At 59.7% G+C, this 18631-nt stretch overlaps 2 protein-coding genes across 2 annotated transcripts in view; both read right to left on the reverse strand.

Moving 5' to 3' along the window:
- Positions 1 to 2226: 2226 nt before the first annotated feature.
- On the reverse strand, positions 2227 to 6116 carry TEDC2 (tubulin epsilon and delta complex 2). The gene is made up of 10 exons (XM_077762613.1): positions 6073 to 6116; positions 5885 to 5983; positions 5648 to 5718; positions 5158 to 5548; positions 4701 to 4754; positions 4019 to 4112; positions 3729 to 3840; positions 3541 to 3642; positions 2927 to 3117; positions 2227 to 2776 (listed from the first exon to the last, which is right to left on the reverse strand). Exons 1-10 carry the CDS (start codon positions 6096 to 6098, stop codon positions 2630 to 2632), a joined length of 1287 nt encoding a protein of 428 aa, XP_077618739.1. The 5' UTR covers positions 6099 to 6116; the 3' UTR covers positions 2227 to 2629.
- A 2195-nt stretch (positions 6117 to 8311) lies between these two features.
- The window catches only part of CCNF (cyclin F), a 23231-nt gene continuing 12911 nt past the window's right edge, over positions 8312 to 18631 (reverse strand). The window contains 9 exon segments of the mRNA XM_077762777.1: positions 8312 to 9743; positions 10361 to 10530; positions 11119 to 11246; positions 11294 to 11393; positions 12874 to 12961; positions 13285 to 13465; positions 13671 to 13794; positions 15550 to 15683; positions 15685 to 15715. Of these exon segments, the coding sequence (XP_077618903.1) occupies positions 9265 to 9743; positions 10361 to 10530; positions 11119 to 11246; positions 11294 to 11393; positions 12874 to 12961; positions 13285 to 13465; positions 13671 to 13794; positions 15550 to 15683; positions 15685 to 15715 (1435 nt within the window). The 3' untranslated portion in view covers positions 8312 to 9264.

The raw sequence follows: 18631 nt of genomic DNA on the forward strand, positions 1-18631 counted from the left end.
AACTGATCTAACACGCCCGCCCGGCCTCGCCCAGGACCTGCTGTCGCCTTCCAGACCTTTGCAAGCCACAACGGGTTCACACATGGCACAAACATTTATTGAGCTTCTATTATGCGGAGCGGGGCTTCCAGCAGTGAGGAGAGACAGCAGGGGGAGGGGAGCAAGGCACGCCATGCCTCAAGCCCCCGGAGGCGGCCTAGCCAAGTCCATGGCCTTCCTGCGCCCTGCGTCCCCNCGCTCTGGGTGGGTGTGGGAGCCCGCGCAGACCCCACTCCCGTCCTCGACCGCCACGTCAGTGCGGATTGGCCCGGGATGCGGTGACGCCACCGGGGACGCGGAGAGAGGAGTTCGCTGCCACCTCCTGGCTTGGCGTTGGTTGAATCAGGGTGGGCGGGTGCAGTCTAGAGGGGGCGCCTACCCAGACCTTTGCTCTCACTCTCCCAGATGCTGCAGGGGTCACCTCCCTGCCCAGGTGCGGGCAGCTCTCCACAAAGACATCACCAGGACTGGTCCTGATAGGCGGGTCATCGAGTCCGCAACCTTTGGGCACCCATCTGGGCCTGGCCAGGGATCAAGGTGGACTGCACCCCTGCCCTCATGCAGCAAAGGTCCCCCTCAATCTGAGTCTATTCCAGCTAGCCCTATGAGGTCTTTTCCACACGGTTCTTCTACATATCCGCTGGGTTTCTGAGACTTCCCCTGGTTCCCTCCAAGGGCCACCCTACCCCAAGAGTGGGCCATTCCAACCCACATAATTTGCTGAGGGTCATCTTAATTCCATAGTCTCCCGAAAACCCCTTCTCAAAATTCTCAAGCATAGTTTCAACAACTGTGGGTTTGCTCTGTCCCAACCCCATAATGTCTCCGTGAGGCAGTGTCGCAATTATGTAAACTGGTGGATTATACTGGTTATGGAAACTGATTTTGGGGTGGCTAGTGACAGGGTGGCAGTGGGACTCAGCCTGGAAATGAAGGGTTCCTCAAGATCAGAGGAACTGGGCATGAGCTCTGGAGACAGCGACGGAGTGGCCTGGAGAAGGTCACTGTCCCCAGGATCCCGGCTTTCCCTACTCTTTTCCTGCCCTGGGCAGTGCACGTTGCTGTTCCACTCCCTAGAGGGCCCTCAGTAAGAGGAGTGTTTTAGGTTTCCTACTTTGGTCTGTCACCTGGTCCCCAGCAGCCCACAAAACCTGGGATTCCATGGTCAAGATTTCTGCCTGTGGGATTGTGGGGGTTTACAAGGTCGTCCTGCGGGGGCGGAGCCGTCTCCAGGCTCCTTCATCACTCAGTCCATCCCCGCACCTGCAACACCTCATCGGCTCTCAGGAGACGGCGCCTTCTCCAGGGGTTACCTGGCTCCCGGGTCTGGGTCCCCCTGGGGCAGAGGCAGGTTTTACTGCCTGTTGCTCATCACTGTCCACACCAAGGGCCAATGCCCCAGCTCTGAGGATTGTGCTGGGTCTGCATAGGTGCTCAGTAAAGGGTTTTTTTTTTTTTTTAATATATATGTTTATTTTGGTGAGTCAGGGAAGACGAGCAGGGGAGGTGCGGAGAGGGGGACAGAGGTGCCAAAGAGGGCTCCGCACTGACAGCAGAGAGCCCGATGCTGGGCTTGAACTCACAAACGATGAGATCATGACCTGAACCAAGATGCTCAACTGACTGAGCCACCCAGGCGCCATCAGTAAAGGGTTAAACACTAGACCCNGGGTGGTCACGTCTCTTCGATTACCTCCCCCAGCAACTAACCCCAGGATGACAGTGAGGACAACACTGGGCCCCTGAGAATCTTGCTAAAAGTCCCACAGCAGCAATCAAGTGTAAGTCCAATCCTATGACGGGTATAAACCCAGAGCCCGTGCCCTTGACCTTGTTGTTTTGCCTTCCACAAAGCAAGGATTCCTTCAGCAGGGGAAGCAGGAATCTTGGCGGAGGGGACAGCGGAGTAGGTGAGGAGCCGGTTCCCTGGTGCCGACTCAGTGTCGGGGGCCCAGCCACTGTGATACAGGCTTGTGGCTTTTGTGTTTTCCACCGGGCCCAGTAGAGCCCAGGCGACTGGAGGGAGGGGTTTCAGGTGTGCTGGGCCAATGCTTGTGAGAAGTCCCCAGTCCTGCTCGCTTTCCGTGGCCTTTCCCTCCCTTCGGTGCAGAAGGGAAGGGGTGTGCTCAGTGAGTACACTTGACGCGAGCAAAAACACAGAGAAAAAAACACACACCAAGTCCCCTCTTAGTGTGAGTTCAACATACACATTTTCTAAAGGAGCGTTCATGTCACACGAGCGGCTTGTAAGCCTACAGTGAGAAGCAGCAGAGGTAGCTACGAAAAGCCCCGGCAGGCACCCCTGGTCTCTGAGCCTGCAGAAGGCCAAGGCCAGCCGAGGCCTGACCACTCGCTTTAGCTGCTGTGAGAAGAGCCCTGGGGTCCTCAGGAAGGACCGGGGGGCCGTCCTCAGGGTTCCTAGCATGGGGACAGCCATCTCTGCATTAAAACTCCCATCAGTCCCTGATAACTAGTGGGAGGCGGGGGGCGCTCTCCCAATAATCTCAGTGTCCGAACGAGGTCACCCTCATGCCAGGCTCCGGAGGCCTGGGAATGGGGCTGGGGGAGGGCGGCCAGCCGCGGGAAAGGTTCAGTCGGCAGGTTCATCTTGAAGGATGGTGAGGAAGCGCTCCCCTCCCTCGCAGAGCAGGCTATGCGCAGCTCGGCAGAGCGCCAGCCAGCGTGGGCCCTGAGGCTCCTGTGTGCTCAACAGGGGGAGGAGCTCCGCCATCAGGACCTGGGGGGTAAGGAAGAGCCAAGGTCTCNCCCCAAGCTCTGCCCCTGGGCCAGTGCTGTGTCAGCATGTACACAAGCCCAGAGCTCCACCTTCTCGATGGGCTCACGGCTCCCCTGTCACCCAGGCTCCACGCCCCTACTCCGGAAGTACCTTTTCCAGGTGAATCTGCTGGTCTAGCATGGCCACCCGCAGCCTGAGGGCCTCCAGGGTCTGCAGCTCCTGGGTGCTGGAGTAGAGAAGAAGCTGGCGGCTCCAGACGGGGTCTGTTCCTCCTCCACAGGGCAGCGAGGCTCCGGGACGTCTCCCCTCAGGCCACGGCCCCAGCTGCTGTCCCACCACCGCTGTGAGGACAAGGGGGTGTGGACTCATGGGCGGCAGCCAGGGACCTCCTTCCCATTAGCCTCTAGGGGGGGTGCGGAGTCTCCCTTTGCCTCCTGGACGAAGCCCTGTTACCTGTGAAAAACCAATTCTTATGACACTAGGCAAGTCGGTGGCTGGTATGTCTCTGCTTCTCACGTGTCACCCTCGGTGACTGGAAAAGTAAGCTGACTGTCTGCAGCGCCGGGGCTGAGTCAGGGGAGGCCAGGGGGCAGTTCCGGCTGGCCCTGCGGGACAGTTCAGTGGGGGCCCCGGGAAGGACCTGCCCTGAGTGGCCCTGCTCCTGGGCAGCGCTTAATGCTGCTGTTTGGCTCGAGGCCGTTGACCGCTGACAAGACTTTAGCGCGTGTTGAGGCGTGGGGGGCAGGGGGGGGGGCTCCCCNCACCTGCACGGAGCTCCTGCAGCCTGTGGAGACACTGCTCTGTGATGGCCTGCAGCCCCTCCAGGGTCAGCAGGCAGCGGTACTCCTGCATGCGGTCAGCAGGCTCTACGCAACAGTCAAGGGAGGGGAGGTGAGGTCCGTGCCAGCCCCGAGCCCTCCCTGGCCCAAGGCACGCAGCAGGGTCCGCTGACCTGCCGAGAGTGCTTCCTCCATCCGCTGTCTCAGCAGCGAACAGGCCTTGCGCAGGAGCCTCACCTCGGCGTCCACCTCCGCAGCGCTGAGCCCAGAGCCGGGCCCGCCTGACTGATGAGGGTCAGGGAAGCTGCTCGGTGGCCACGTTTCCCCCCTCCCCTCCCACCAAGGACAGGACCCCAGAAAGGCTCTGGCCCTTCCTGGAGAGGATCCTTAAACTCACCAGGCTCAGAGCCAGGACCACCCGCCGCCCCCACCCTGGGGGTTCCCACAAGCCCAGGAAGAATACAGTCATCTGCATTTTCTGGAGGAACTGGGTTTTGGCGTTCGTAGCGGCATCCACGGAGTCCCCGGTCTGTGTAGAGCTGAGCTGGGCCCACAGGCTGGGATGTACACGCAGACACCCGGGAACCAGAGAGGGACACAGTTAAGCCATTTAGCTGGGCTAGGTCTCAGGAGGCACGGAGGGGCCCCAGTTAGGGGTGTCTGGCTCTGCTGAAAGCCAGGAGGGGCCTCCGGAGGCCTTGGGAAACGGAGAGGACACTGTCCAGGAAGAGGGGACAGAGCTGATGCGCTCTGGGAAATACCAGGAGAGAGTTCAAGGAAGAAGGGGAGGGGGGCTGGCGGCGACGGGTACCGGGGACTTCCCGGGACAACGATGAAGAACTCTGGGTGCAAGCACAGCACACACTTGAAAGGCGCAACCTTGTCCAACTCTTCCAGCACCTGTACGAAGCTGGTACTGTCATCCTCAGCCCCACAGCGAAGACGGATGGGGACTCAGGGCCTCTCAGCCCCAAAGCCCAAGGAGTCTAGGGACGTCGGCGGGCCTAGCTAGGCAGACCCTCTTATTACAGAAAGTGTCCCCCCCAGCTGACAAAGCAGAGGGGCCTGCTGGAAAAGTCTCATCGACGTGGCCCACATGGTGGGAAGCCTCCGCCTCCCTGCTGTCCACACTNACTCAGCCTTACCGGGAGTTCCGGGAAGCCGCTTTCCTGTAGGCCATGGGTAGCTGCAGCAGGATGCTGTCAGGGGAGCCAGCACTCAGAGAAGCCACACCCTGGGGGCTGCCCCCGCCCCCCCATGCCCTGAACGGGGTTTCCCGAGTGGCTGTGGGAGCTAGCGGTGTCCACGTCCGCCCTGGCAGAGAGAAGAGAGGCCACCAGGGGCAGAGCCCACACCCTCCAGAGCCCATGTGGAGCCCCTGGGCTGTGTGGATGAGGCGAAGGGTTAGTGCACAGGCCCCAGCGGTGTTGTATTCTGCTTCGGGACGAGGGTCTCATGGGATGGCACCCTGGGGGCTCCCCTGCCCCGCATCGGCTCAATGCCCTGTCCTCCCTGTCACCCCGCATCCCAGACTCCTGCTGCTGGCCAGAGTCTGATCAGATGGAGACAACAGTTCCTCCAAGAGGATTCTGGGAAACCTACCCCTTTTCCTTCAGCGTGAAAGCTTCTGGGACCTGAAGAGCAGCCGATGGGGGTATCTGTTGGTCCCTGAGGCCTGGTTCAGGCTTGGTGGCTCGGGCTCCTCTCCCCATACGGGTGGGATCCCCCACTGACAGAGGCCTGCACTCAGGGAGGCCCCTGGCAGGCGCCACATTCTGCTGGATGGCCTTGGGGGGTTTTGTCTCTGAGACTCCACAGCCAGCCTGGCCTGCGGCCCGGGACGGGGCAGAAGCCACAGTGGACCCAGGCTTCAGGCCACGGGCCTTGGGTCTTTCTCCAGCCTTAGAGATGCCTTTTCTCACCCGTACAGCCTTCTCCAGTGCCTGCGTCAGAAGCTCCAGCTCCTTGAGGTCTTGAGGGCTGGATGTGCATCCTGCAAAAACCAAAGACCCGTGCAGCAGTCACTCGCCACTGGCTGTCGGGAAAACAGAGCAGGGGCGGCGCCAAGGGAAGGCGGGTGCTGGAAGTTTACCCGCAGACGGGGCCTCTTCACTGGTGTCTGGCCCTGGGGTTGGCTGCGGAGCCGGGGTCTCGGCTGGTTCCCTGCGAAGTCACAGCACAGTCGTGACACGGCCAAGGGGCAGGGCCCAGACGCAACGGAACCCAAGGGGCCGCCTGGCTTCGCAGCAGTCCCCCGGTCCGGAGGGCTCCTAAGGGGGTTCCCAAGACCCGGCGGAGGGCTGGCCGTGTGGTCGCGAGGTCCGCCTACCAGGTCCGGAGCAGCCGGCGGGAGGCTCGCAGGCTCCGCTCCAGCTGCCGCTGCCGCTCGGCGCAGGCGTCCAGGGCGTCCCGCAGCTCGGCCACCAGCCTGGGAGGGGCGCACCGGCGGCTCAGCACCCCGGCGGGCCTGCGCCGCGCTCCCTCCCGCCCCGCTCCCTCCCAGGGCGCGGGTCTCACCGGCGCGAGCAGTCCGCGGGCAGCATGGAGGCGGCGGCGGCTCCTCCGGATTTGCCGCCTCCGGGAAGTCCGGGCCTTTCCGGGCTAGAAGACCGCCCCCTTCCGGCCGGGCTGCCCAGTCCCGAGCCCAGGGCGCAAGCCCCGCCCCCGAGCCCCCGCCCTGCGGGGCGGGCAGCCTTTCGGGTTCGGCGCTGGGCCCCGAGGCTGCCGAGGGTCCTCATGTGATGCGCCGTGTTCTGATTTGAATGGCCGTGTAGACGGACGGTGGTACCTGTGATCGCTTACGGTTGACTTTGCCCCTTTGAAGGCGCCCTAAAGCAGGGCCGAGCTCCCTTGCGGGCCCCGGGCCACCCAGCACAGGGCAGCGGACGTGGAGGGGCCCAGTAGTTTACCGGGTAACAGTCACTAGAGGTGAGGATGACGCGTGGAGGAGGAAGTGTTCACTTTCGGACATGCTGGTAATGTAACATTAGGAGGTGGCATCAGGTAGGCACCTGAGCGTAGGCACATGAAAGTCAGAGAGCCTGGACTGTGGCCAGTGAACAACGGGTCTGGGCAAGGTCCAAGGTGGCGCACGTGCGTTTAGGCAGGGACAGGTGAAGGATGGGTGGTGTAAGGGGAGCTAGAATCCAGAGGGGTGGAGGAGTGGAGCTTCAGGCGGCACAGAAGCAAGAAGCTGGGACACCTGGGTGGCTCAGCCGGTTAAGCAAGCGTCCGACTTCAGGTCAAGTCATGACCTCGCTGTCCGTGAGTTCGAGCCTCGCATCAGGCTCTGTGCTGATGGCTCAGAGCCTGGAGCCTGCTTCAGATTTTGTGTCTCCCTCTCTCTTTGCCCCTCCCTGCTCATGCTCGCTCTGTCTCTCAAAAATCAATAAACGTTGGGGCGCCTGGGTGGCTTAGTCGGTTAAGCGTCCGACTTTCGCTTAGGTCATGATCTCACGGTTCGCGGGTTCGAGCCCCGCGTCGGGCTCTGTGCTGACTGCCAGCTCGGAGCCTGGAGCCTATTTCAGAGTCTGTGTCTCCCTCTCTCTCTGACCCTCCCCTGCTCATGCTGTCTCTCTCTCTCCTAGAAATAAATAAAAATATATTAAAAAAAAATAAATAATTAAATAAACGTTAAATAAATTAAGAAAAAAAAAAGCTGGGAGAAGCTGTTCCAGAATGGAGGCCCCCCGGTGACTTGGGACAGCTGGGTGTTTGGGGGAGGGGGTAGATGCTAGCTGGGAGGGGTGGTGAAGATAGCAGGGCCAATGTAAGTGGAAGTAAGAAGTAGGCAAGCGAGCCCTGCAGAGGCTGAGAAATCTCAGGGAGCTGGAGAGACGACACGCCGGGAGAGGAGGATTGCTTAAAGCTGGAGCGGTACCCCATTCGCAGTTGGAATAGGGAGGTGCTGCAGGAGGGGAGCCGGAAAGGGTGGGAGCCCAGGGCGGGCCTTCCACTGGCAGCGGCCCGTTGCGTGCCTGGTCAGGGGAGGCGGCCAGCGCTCCTGTCAAAGGAGAGTCTGCGAGGTAAGAAAGAAGAGTAAAAGGCTCACGTCGGCAGGGGCGGGTGGCATCAGGTCCCGCCGGGGTAGGGGCCTTCTACGGGTGCGGGCTGGGAGAAGGCAGGGAAGTGGGTCTATCCAGGGCTGTGTCTTGACGACAGGCCGTAGACAAGGTGGTACGCAGTCAGACACGCACATCACGAGGCTGCCACCGTCCTTATCACGTTTAATCCTCACAACACCCCTGTGAGGTAGGTACTCCTGCCCCAGCTTCCACATGAGGAAGCCGAGGCTCACACACGCCCAGGGGCACAGTCGACAGGAAAGGTCTGCAGTCCCAATGGCAGGGTCCCCGCATTCCAACCACGCCCCACCCAGCGCGGTCAGAGTTCTTACAGTAGCAAGAAGACAGCTCCCATGGGGACGCACGCACGCACACACGCACACCAAGCACCGAGTCAGCTTCCCTGTGTGCCGTAGTTCTGCTTCAGAAGCACTTGGGGGACGCTCCTGGCCCAGTGGTTCCTTTCTGACGTTTTGAGAAAAAACAAAAGCTATCGCTGCAGGGCACGCGTCTCAGTGGCCAACCCCGTTGGGAGGCGGCCAGGGTCAGGCTCCAGCAGATCCCTCTGGTGCTGTGGCTGCTGCACCCAGGAGGTGGGGGGCTTGGGGAGCCTCAGGTACCACAGCAGACCCACCCTCACCCAACAGGTAGGGACAGGTCCTCTGAATCTCGCTCTTCTGCATCGTGGCACCTCAGAGTTACAAATAACATTTAATTATTTTTTTTGTCCAACTTCTCTGGGAAAATTCTTTTCACCTCAAGAGTGTCAGGATAGCACTGAGGGATCTGAGTCAGATGTTCCTTTTTTTAACTTGAGCCTAAATAAAATTAGGAATCTCTTTTTTAAATTTAATATCTTCTAATTTTTCTTTTATTTCCATCTTAGAAAAATGGATGGAAATAAAGACAGGAAAAGAAATGGCCTAGAAATTCAGTGCAGAGAGAGGTATTCATATGGACACCACCCACCGGGGGCAGACAAATCACTCCGGGGGAAGAGAGGTTTCTCTAAAAGGAGGTGAAAGGATGGCAGGCAGGGAGGTTAGGGCTGACAGCTTCAAGGCCCTGGCCCGAAAAGACTCAGGGCTGCCCAGCTGGTGGTCTCGTGCACGCCCCCCTCAGCAGGGGCCCTGCCACCCAGCGAGGAAGGGAGCCGAGGCGGATGCGAGGACGGTGGTGTGTGCGCTCAGGCAGGCGGGCTCCGCTCACCAAACCCCTCAGACGTGGGGGTGAGCTGCGCCAGGCCTCCTGCTCGCACGTGTTCTCGGCTGTGAAAGCCGCTGGTTCCCGGGATGCGGCTCAGTGGGGCTGGGGAGAGGCGGGCCGGGGGCTCAAGCTCCCCAGAGAGAGGAGGACAGACACGACAGGGGACAGGGACAGGGACTTCACAGGGCGTGGCAGGAGTACTTTGAGGCTGAACTTTCCAAAGGGAAGAACTGAGTTTCTGTTCGGACTTGGACGTCCTGACGGCTCGCGCGGGGCTGCTCCGGAGAAGGCCACTTGGTGTCCCGAGTTCTCTCGGTTCCCTGTGTGAGAGCCACTGGGGTGCACGCGGCAGCCGCCTCTGGAGCCCCCAGGCCCCGCGGTGCAGCAGCAGCACGCCCCCAGCAAACGTTCCCCACGGCAGGCGCGGGCACCCACAGCCTCAGCGAGCCGCGCTCAGACCCCTCTCCTCCTCCTCGTGCTTGCTGTGGGCAGACAGACTTTTCCTCTTCACCTGCTGCTGCAGGGTGCTGCTCTCCGGGAGGCCTGGAGAGTGACACTGTAAACACGGCTTCTTGGCATGATGGCGGCAAGGCTGTGTGCCTGAGTCACTGCCCGGGGACGGCACTGAGGTAGATCGGGGGGGGGGCCCCGAGACACCGTCCACCAAGTCTGTGGGACTCGCGCTGCAGATGGAGGAGTACCCTGAGGTCACGCTGTCCTTGCCCGGCTCCCTCCGGCCGCGGAGCAGAGGCGGGGGCCCGGGGCTCGGAGGCGTCTGGGTACCCGGGGCGTAGGTGCGCACACCCCGGCGTCCACCGTCCTCCGGGCAGGCCTCCTCATCGCTCGATTCCTGGCAGCAGTGCTGTTCTGGGTTTAGATAGACCACGGTGACGTCGAGGATGCCGCTGGGCGCCGTCACTGTGGGAGATGTGGGGTGAGAGGTCAGGCCGCTGTCTGAGCACTGGGTACCCCCTGGCCAGTCAGGACCCCCAGGGGCCCGTGTCTGAACCTCGCTGGACAGCCCTCTGTACTGCTGTCTCCTTTGGGTGGGAGATGGAGGATGGCTCTCAATGTGACTTGGGGGACGGTGGGAAGTGACAATAAACTGATCATCTATAATCTACTTAATCCCCAAGTGGACACAAAAGCAAGCAATCAGGGAGACTTGGCAGAAACTGCTAGACCTGGGGTTCTGTGTGTTCAGCTGTCCAATAACACAGGGCCAGAGCCTCCCACAGGTGGCCCTGGAGATCTGTCCAAGGCACAGAGGCCAAAAGGGCAGTGGCTGTCACATGTCACACAATGTTGTAGAAGGATCGTCTTGTGGATTCCAGGCAAGGTGTCTTCCTCGTCCCCTGCCATGGTGAGGTCAACACTGGCCTGGCTGGGGCTGGACACAGGTCATCTCTCCTCCCCAGGGGCTGGGACCCTCTATGCTGTTCTCGGGGCTCTGCCTGCCTGTGTGCGGACGCGCTCCTGCGGGTGAGAAGGGGGCCTGGCGTGAGACCCCCGGCCCTGGAGCCCGAGGCACTCACCGTCACCATCCTTCTCGCCTTCGCTCTCCTGGTCGCCCTCGTAGCCAGAGCAGGAGTCCAGGCTCCAGTCCAGGAAGCTGCCCAGCAGCACCTCCTCCTGGCTGGACAGCTCCGCAGTGGGCGTGGTGACGAAGCTGCCCCTGTCCTCCTGGAGGCTGTTCTCCCGCTTCCTGCAAGGGGGGAGAGCCAGGTGCTGGTCACGGTCACGGCCGCGGTGCAGGGTGGGAGGCCCGCCCTGGACAACACAGCTCCCGTGCTGCCTGCCCGCAGGAAGCTCGCGGCAAAGGGTCAGAGAGGCGGGGCCGGCAGCACGGTGACGGTGTGCGCGGCTGGACTTCGCAGGACAGACAGGAGTTCCTCGGGCGGGGAAGGTAACTTATCCCAGGTGTACAGCCAGGACATGGACACGGGGGACACGCACGTACACGCAGGAGACGAAGGTGGAGATGGGGGAGCTGGGGAAGTGCCGAGGACAGTAACCGAACAGCAGCTGCGGGGCTGAGAGTTACAGCAGTGCTGCTGGACAGGGTGGCCGGCACAGGGCTGACGTGTGGCGGGGCCACAGCCTGAACTCCACCCAGCTCAGACCTTCCTGCCTGAACGGGAGCCAGGTCAAAGCTAGAGAGAGGGCTGCCCCACAGAGAAGACGGAGCGGCAGGCAGGGGGACTCAGGCCGCCGCAGGGGTCACCAGGGAGCCCAGGCCCAGCGCGTGGGAGCCGACGCTGCACGCACCGTTGCAGACGCGGGCCTCACTCACCGCTTGGTCCTCCTTCCCGACGGAGAGCTGAGGAAGGCGTGAATGTCCCCTGCGCTGAGGAAGGCCATGGGCTCAGGGCTGCCTTGCTTCACACCCAGTGCCGCGCACAGCTGGCCGTAGCTCAGCACCTGAAACGAGGCCAGGGTTAGACGGGTGGGGNGGGGGGCAGGGGCACCTCTTCCTGGCTGATCTCTTCGTAGCGCTTGTCCTCGAATCGCTGCTTCACGGCGGTCAGAGAGACTTGCCTGTAGTCCTTGGGGGCGTCGTCGTGGAAGCTGCCAACAGAGGGGCGCATGCGGGTCAGTGGGCCCGTGCAGGGCTCTGGGGCCGGCAGTGTCGCGTGACCGGAAGGCAGATGGCCACCCCACAGTTCCACAAACAGGTGAGTGTGCGGTCACTCATGACCCAGCAATTCTGCTCCCAGTGGTGTTATTCACAGCAGCAAAAAAGGTGGAGACGCCCCCCATGTGGTCATCCACACAGCATAATGTGATTCTAGAGGAACCATGCAGGTGACAGGTGGGCCACGTGATGTAGGACTTCGTTTCTGGGAAATGTCTGAAATGTGTGGAACAGGCAAATCCACAGAGACAGAAGCAGAGGAGGGGCTGCGGGGGGGTGGGCAGCGTGGGCCGAGTGCAGGGTTTCTCTGGAGGAGGGTGCAACGTTCTAAAATTGACACAGTGATGGTCACACAGCTCTGAACTGCGCTGCATGGTTAAAAAGGTTTAGTTTGTAAATAAATGTTCCCAATGTATCTGGTTTGGTACTCAGAAACGTGGGGGGGAGGCAGGGGAGTAGCCTAGCAACAACTTTAGGGAGCCAGTATCAGGTCAGGACGGTTTGCAGCCCTACTGTGAGCGGCAGCGGGGTCAGACACACGCACGCTGCCTCTTCGACCTTCACCTGTGCTCCCCGCCCATCAGCTAGGAGCCGGCACGAGGGAAGCCGGGGAAGGACACGCCAGCCCCAGGAGACGCTGACAGGCTCCCCGCGGCTGGAGCTCGGGTGCAGGGACCAGAAGTGAATGCAACCTATGAGGGAGCAGCAGCCAGAGAGGAAAGGCGGTCCGGCCCGGACGAGGCGGCAGGGCATCTGGGGCTCAAGTCAGAGGTTGGGGTCTAGAGGTTTTGAATCCCGAAGGTGTCCGAGGACAGGCAGAAAGCAGGAGCGCCCCGGCCCCGCATGCGAGCAAGAGGGCAGCGAGCACGGCCTGGCAGAGGGAGGAGGACGTTGCCTTGGGTTTGGGGAGACAAGCACGTGCCAGAAGTGGGAACAGCGCGGACAGGGAGCAGGGCCGAGGCATGGGGCCATCACGGCTGGCCAACTCCTGAGCAAGAGACACCGTGTCCCACGCTAACGTGGTCAGGGCGCAGGTGGCTGGCCTGACGGCCCCTGTGGAGGGAGGCTCCGGCTGAGAGGAGTTGCTGCACGCGTTTGAAGTGTTATCACTGTGGCCATAGGCAACATGGCTGGCCTGACCCTCTGAAATGTCAACTCCGAGACAGGCAACACACTGCGGGAAGCTGTGTGTGTCCCTCACATGAGGGCCAATTCCCCCTTGATCCCTGACGATACACCCTCTGTGGCAGATGCCTGGCGGACTCATTTCCTTTCATGGACACCGCTTTAAAAAAAAAAATTTTTTTTTAATTTTTTAAAAATTAAGTAGGCTCCACACATAACGTGGGGCCTGAACTCACAAGCCCGAGTCATGTGCTCTACTGACGGAGCCAGCCGGGTGCCCAGACTCACCACTTCTGATGAAGGCTCAGGACACAGGGTATGAGGTCTTCACAGGAGAAGCCAGTGACGTCCCACAACCTCGTGGACCAGGGCTGCGCTGGAGAGGAGGGCAGGAATGGGGGGCGCTCTGATGCCCACTCGTGCCCCACCACCCCAGTGGTTCTGTGTGGGGTTTTCTGGAGCTCAGCGTTAAAAACGCCTGCACGCTCGCTGTCAACAGTGTGGGAAATACTTAGGCCAGAACCATCTCTTAACCGCACCCCACCGAACAGCTTTAGTCCACTCTGGCATTTCCTTTTCCAGGAAAGATGACCAATCCCTCCCTTTCCCTTGTATGTGAGACTCATCGCCGGCCTTCGGGACCCCCCAGTCCCTGGAGTGGCCCCTGCTGAGCAGCGGGCGGGAGGGCGGGCTCCTTACTCTGTCCATGGGTCAGCCGCGCGAGCAGCAGGGCGGCCGCGGCCAGACGGGCTGGAGCGTAGGCGGCCAGGCTGGTGTGCAGCAGGGACAGCTCACACAGGAAGCTGCAGAGGTGCTGGGTTCTTGGGGCCGCAGGGACCAGCGTCAGCAGGACGTCCTTGTAATCCACCACAGTGGGGACCTGAGGAGACGGGGAGGTGGACGTGGCGTCTTGGCGCGCAGGCACGGCTTGCCCCACCAGCGTTCACACTGGCCTCCTGCCCTCTGGGTCCTAGAGGACCTTCCAGAGCAGGAAACTTCAATGCCATGGAGGAGCCCTTGGTTCCTCCTGTCCCCTCCTGTGACTTCCACTCTGATTTAAAAGGAAAAAGCAAATGGCCACTTACTCGAATCTTCCCTTCCAGGGCAGAGATGATCTCTCCCATCATCCTCACCAGGTCCTCATACTTGTACGTGTTGTCCGTGAGCCACACTGCCTCTCGGATTGTCAGGATCTCTTTGCTGATGAACCTAGAATGTCAGGAAGGGGTCTGAGCATGGAGTCCACTATCCTTGGAGGCAGCGGTCACACGAGGCCCCAGTGACAGAGGGGTCAGAGCGAGAGGACCTGAAGAGGTCGTGTGGCCTGGCCTAAGGGTCTGTGGAGGAGGAGGGATGAGGGCTGGGGAATGGGAGTGGCCGGGCTGCCAGACGTGCGGGTGTTTCTATAAAAGGCACCCCAAATGAATGACGTGCCCGGTCGATCTTCTTAATGGCCTGAGGATTATAGCAGCTTCTACGGAGCGAGCATAAACAAGAGCTTAAACCCAGAAGGCGGGTGAGCTGGGGGTTGTCTGAAGGTCCGTGCTCAGCACGGGGTCTGGCTGCAGGAATCCTGGGTGACCCTAGGCAGCCCGCCAGCCTATTCTCTCCAACAGTGCCAGCGAGCAGGGGGCACGCGGGTCCAGGGGCCTCCCGCCAAAGGAGCAGGACCCAGCCCATGGCTGCTCTGTCCCGGGGCCGCTGCAGCCGGCCCACTCGCTGTCAGCTTAACTGAGCAAGAGGATGGGAGACGTGGGGATGGCAGGTGTGCGAAGCATGAGGCCGGAGCAGGGCCCATGGGGGCCGGGCAGGTGGGGCGCTCAGGCAGAGGCCAAGGCAGGACTGCCTTGAGCAGGGGTGGGGCATCTCCTCCAGGATCTTTTGAAAAAACACTTGGCTGCTGACCCATCAGTGGTCTGGGATTTTGGTCTCTGGTTGCAAAGATGTAATGATGCTGCTCAGACACGAGAAGGCAGGGCCTCTCTGTTCAGCCACCTCTGGTGAGGTCTGGATGCGGGGCCCCATGAGCATGCCGGAGGGGCCGGTGGCATGCGGCAGCCTGCTCGCGGCCCCAAGGCCGTGCTGGTAGCCTGCAGACCACGACTCCAGTTCTCGTCACGGCCACATGACCAGGCTTGCTGCACAGTGGTCGTGGTGGCCTCGGGGGCTGCGGAGGATGGTTGAGAGTAGGATGGGACCTGGGGCTTTCCGTGACCCTGTGACACAGGAAAACTACCCTAACGGCATCAGCCTGGACCCCTTGTCTCTGGGTAACTAAGCAAGAAAAGTCGGCGTCTCTTGAGTTCACACCACCGCGTATGGCCACCTGTTCTCACGCCCCAAGGCCTATGGGCCGGGACACTCAGTCTGTAGAGCCCTGCCCAGGGGCAATGGCAGCCACACGGGGATGTCTGGTTTAGCGAAACAAGGACACGTAAGATGTGTGGTGCAATCACGGTCCACGTTGCTTCCAAAGGTAAAGGCGGGCTGACAGGTGCCGGCTAAGGGACAGCATGTGCAGGTAAAACGGAAGACAGGTCCATCTGAAGTCAGAGCTGCCAGAAGCGCAGGCAGCTGTGTAAGAAGGAGGTGCCTGTCTGCGTGGTTGGAATGGGCTCGTCTGGGTTGGCTGGGGGCGTGACACCCACCAGCTGCACGTCTCTGGCGACACAGGCTTGAGAACTGGACCACGGGGAAGCCAGCTGTCCCCGACCTCGGGACCCCAGGGGCAGCCCACCGGGCCCCTCCCTCGGTGTCACGGAATCCTCTGGAGCCAGGGGAGGAGGGGCCCAGCACGAACCTGCCTGAGTGAGGCCCCGTTCTGGGCTCCCACTCGCCACAGGGCAGGTCTGCCCTACTCTGCGTTGGTGATCCCTGAACTTAAGACCTCATCTAACAAGGTGGGACGCTAAAGGGCCAGCCCAGTGGTGTCATCCCGCGGGCCCTGCCCCGGAGGCCCCGTACCGGGTGCAGATGACCATGCAGGCGATGCCCAGCAGCTGGAGCCTGTAGCGGGGCACGAGCCTCCTCCGCAGGTACCGGTCCACGCACTCCACAGTCAGATGCAGGCACAGGCTCGTGAAGTCCTTCATGGTGGCANACCTCCACCAGCCAGTCAATCAGGATGTACCTGCAGGGAGAGCACCAGCGCTGGAAACCCAGGTGTGCATTTGCGAGCGTCCCGTGCTCACCTGGCCCGTCTGTCCCAAGGGAGCCAGCAAGTCATCCACAGCACCGTCCATTTACCCAGGAACTTGTCCCGGCCTCGGGTGGAGGACAGGCCCCAGGTCTCCTGACTATGTGCCTGGGAGGAAGTTGGGCTCACACATCTGTGTACCCTGCCTTCTCCCATGGGGACTGCCAGGTACCAGGTGAGTCCAGACACAGGTCAGGGGCAAGGTGGGTCCACCCACTAGGGTGGGGACAGATCATAGGTCCCAGGACCAGAGAAAAGTCGCTTGAAGGTGGCAAGACCTGTGGCCCTCCTGAAAACCCATGTTCTCCGCGAGGAGCAGCTCACCCATGGGGTCATTTCTCCCAGCCCTCTACTGCGGGGAAAGAGCTGGAAAGAAGCTAAGGCGGGGGAGGATGCATGGAGCCTGGCACAGCTTCTCAGGCACCGAGCAACTCTGATGGAGCTGCAGATGCGGGGTCCCTCCTCGAGAGGCTGAACCCAGGGCCAGGGACGCAGACATCACGTGGGAGCGCTGGTGGCCCGGCAAGGATACCCCGTACAGTAAACGCCTTTCTGAACAAAGGACAGGCAACTCCGGTTTCTAAGCAGAGGAGACAGAGAGAGCAGAAGTGAGAGAGGGAAGGAAGATGAAGCTGCGGGGTTCTGGGCAAATGTTCCGGGTGCCAGGCAGGGCAGAAGCACTTGGTCGTAGGCAGAGGGGAGGGGGGGAGGGTGGGGCTGAGGTGGCGGAACAGAATGGGGAGGAAGACGAGAGCCTATGTTTCCTCCGGGAAGAGGAAGGCCGCTTGAGCACCAGGTGTTTGGGGCTTAGACTGGCCACTCTGGGAACAGAGAGGAAGCTCCCCGATCCAGACTTAGTGACCGTAACGATCTGAGTCATGAAAACAGCGCAGGCAAATTGTACACTGTAGAATGGCTAGATCTGGGGCGCCTGGGCGGCTCAGTCCATTGGGCGTCCAACTCTTAATTCCAGCTCAGGTCACAGTCTCAAGGTTGGTTGGGATGGAGACCAGTGTGGAGTTCTGTGCTGACAGCACAGAGTTTGCTTGGGATTCTCTCTCTCCCTCTCTCTCTGTCCACACGTGCACACTCTCTCAAAGTAAACAATACTAATAAGAAATAACTAAAATGGCTAAATCTGAAATAAACACAATGTTACACGTAAATTATACCTATTTAAAAACAAAAGTAGGGTAGGGGCGCCTGGGTGGCTTAGTCGGTTAAGCGTCCGACTTTCGCTTAGGTCATGATCTCGCGGTTCGTGGGTTCGAGCCCCGTGTCGGGCTCTGTGCTGACTGCCAGCTCGGAGCCTGGAGCCTGTTTCAGTCTGTGTCTCCCTCTCTCTCTGACCCTCCCCTGCTCACGCGGTCTCTCTCTCTCTCCTTGAAATAAATAAAAAACATTAAAAAAAAAAAAAAGAAGAAAAAAAAACAACAAAAGTCGGGCGGGGTACCTGGGTGGCTCAGTCAGTTAAGTGTCCGAGTTTAGCTCAGGTTGTGACCTCACGGTTTGTGGGTTCAAGCCCCGCATCGGGATCTGTGTTGACAGCTTGGAGGCTGGAACCCGCTTCAGATTCTGTCTCCCTCTCTCTCTCTGCCCCTCCCCTGCTCACACTCTGTCTCAAATATAAATAAATGTTTAAAAATAAATAAAAACAAAGGTGGCTGTTGCTTGGTACAAAGGAAAATAAAAAGTTCAACTCAAACACTGAAATGATACTAATATTTCAATAAAAATATATATATTGGTTCTTAGAGTGGCTAAAATGAGCAAATCAGAGAACTCTAGATGCTGNAAAAAATATCTCCCCCTCCCCGAAACATAAAAGCAGTACCCCCAAGAAAAGGCCGACTGAGTGGGGAATGCAGTGCTCCTCTGCACACACCTAACAGAAGGAGGGGTAGCTGGGAAAGAAGGGTGGTGTTGCCGGCACCAGCACAGGGTTCAAGAGCACGAGAACCTGAGGGTATTTGAAAAATAATTTTTTTACTGTTTATTTATTTATGAGAGAAAGAGACAGAGCATGAGCAGCGAAGGGGCAGAGAGAGAGGGAGACATAGGATCTGAAGCAGGCTCCAGGCTCTGAGCTGTCAGCACAGAGCCTGATGTGGGGCTTGAACCCACAGACCACGAGATCATGACCTGAGCCAAAGTCGGATGCTTAACTGACTGAGCCACCCCAGGTGCCCTGAGCCCAATGATATTTGATGCGGGAGCAAGGACAACGCGTCCCTGCACTGTGTGCATGAGATCAAGCTTCTCCAGCAAGGCCTGATCCTTTTATGATTTTATTTTATTTTTCTGAAGTTCATTCATTTATTTTGAGAGAGACAGAAGCAGTGTCAGTGGGGGAGGAACACAGAGAGAGGGAAAGAATTCCAAGCAGGCTCCACACTGACAGCACAGAGCCCAACGCAGGGCTCAAACCCATGAACTGTGAGATCATGCCCTGAGCTGAAACTAAGAGTCTAACCCTTACCTGACTGAGCGCCCCAGGTGCCCCAAGGCCTGGTCCTTTTAAATATGAATGTCCCCTGCGCATTCTCTATGAGCTGGGCATTGTCTGCTGGAGTATAGCCAGAGCCTGCTCGTTATAAATCCAAAATGTATTTGAAATCTTGTGTGAGCTTAAAAAATTATCTGCATTTTCCACTTTACTTTCTAGCATATTCCGTATCTGAATGAAAAAGCTCAGGAGTGAGTGGGGTGCAGGAAGAGGCAGGGAGCGGGGGCTGGACACTGCCTCAGAGGATACGCTCGATGGCCACGGATCCTCCCATGTCACACCAGTGCTCACGTAAGGTGGCTCTTTGGCTCCTGAAACTGGGGATACGAATCCCATCACTTTAT

The sequence above is a fragment of the Crocuta crocuta genome, unplaced genomic scaffold (assembly GCF_008692635.1).
Source record: "Crocuta crocuta isolate KB4526 unplaced genomic scaffold, BGI_CrCroc_1.0 scaffold234, whole genome shotgun sequence".
Lineage (NCBI taxonomy): Eukaryota > Metazoa > Chordata > Mammalia > Carnivora > Hyaenidae > Crocuta > Crocuta crocuta.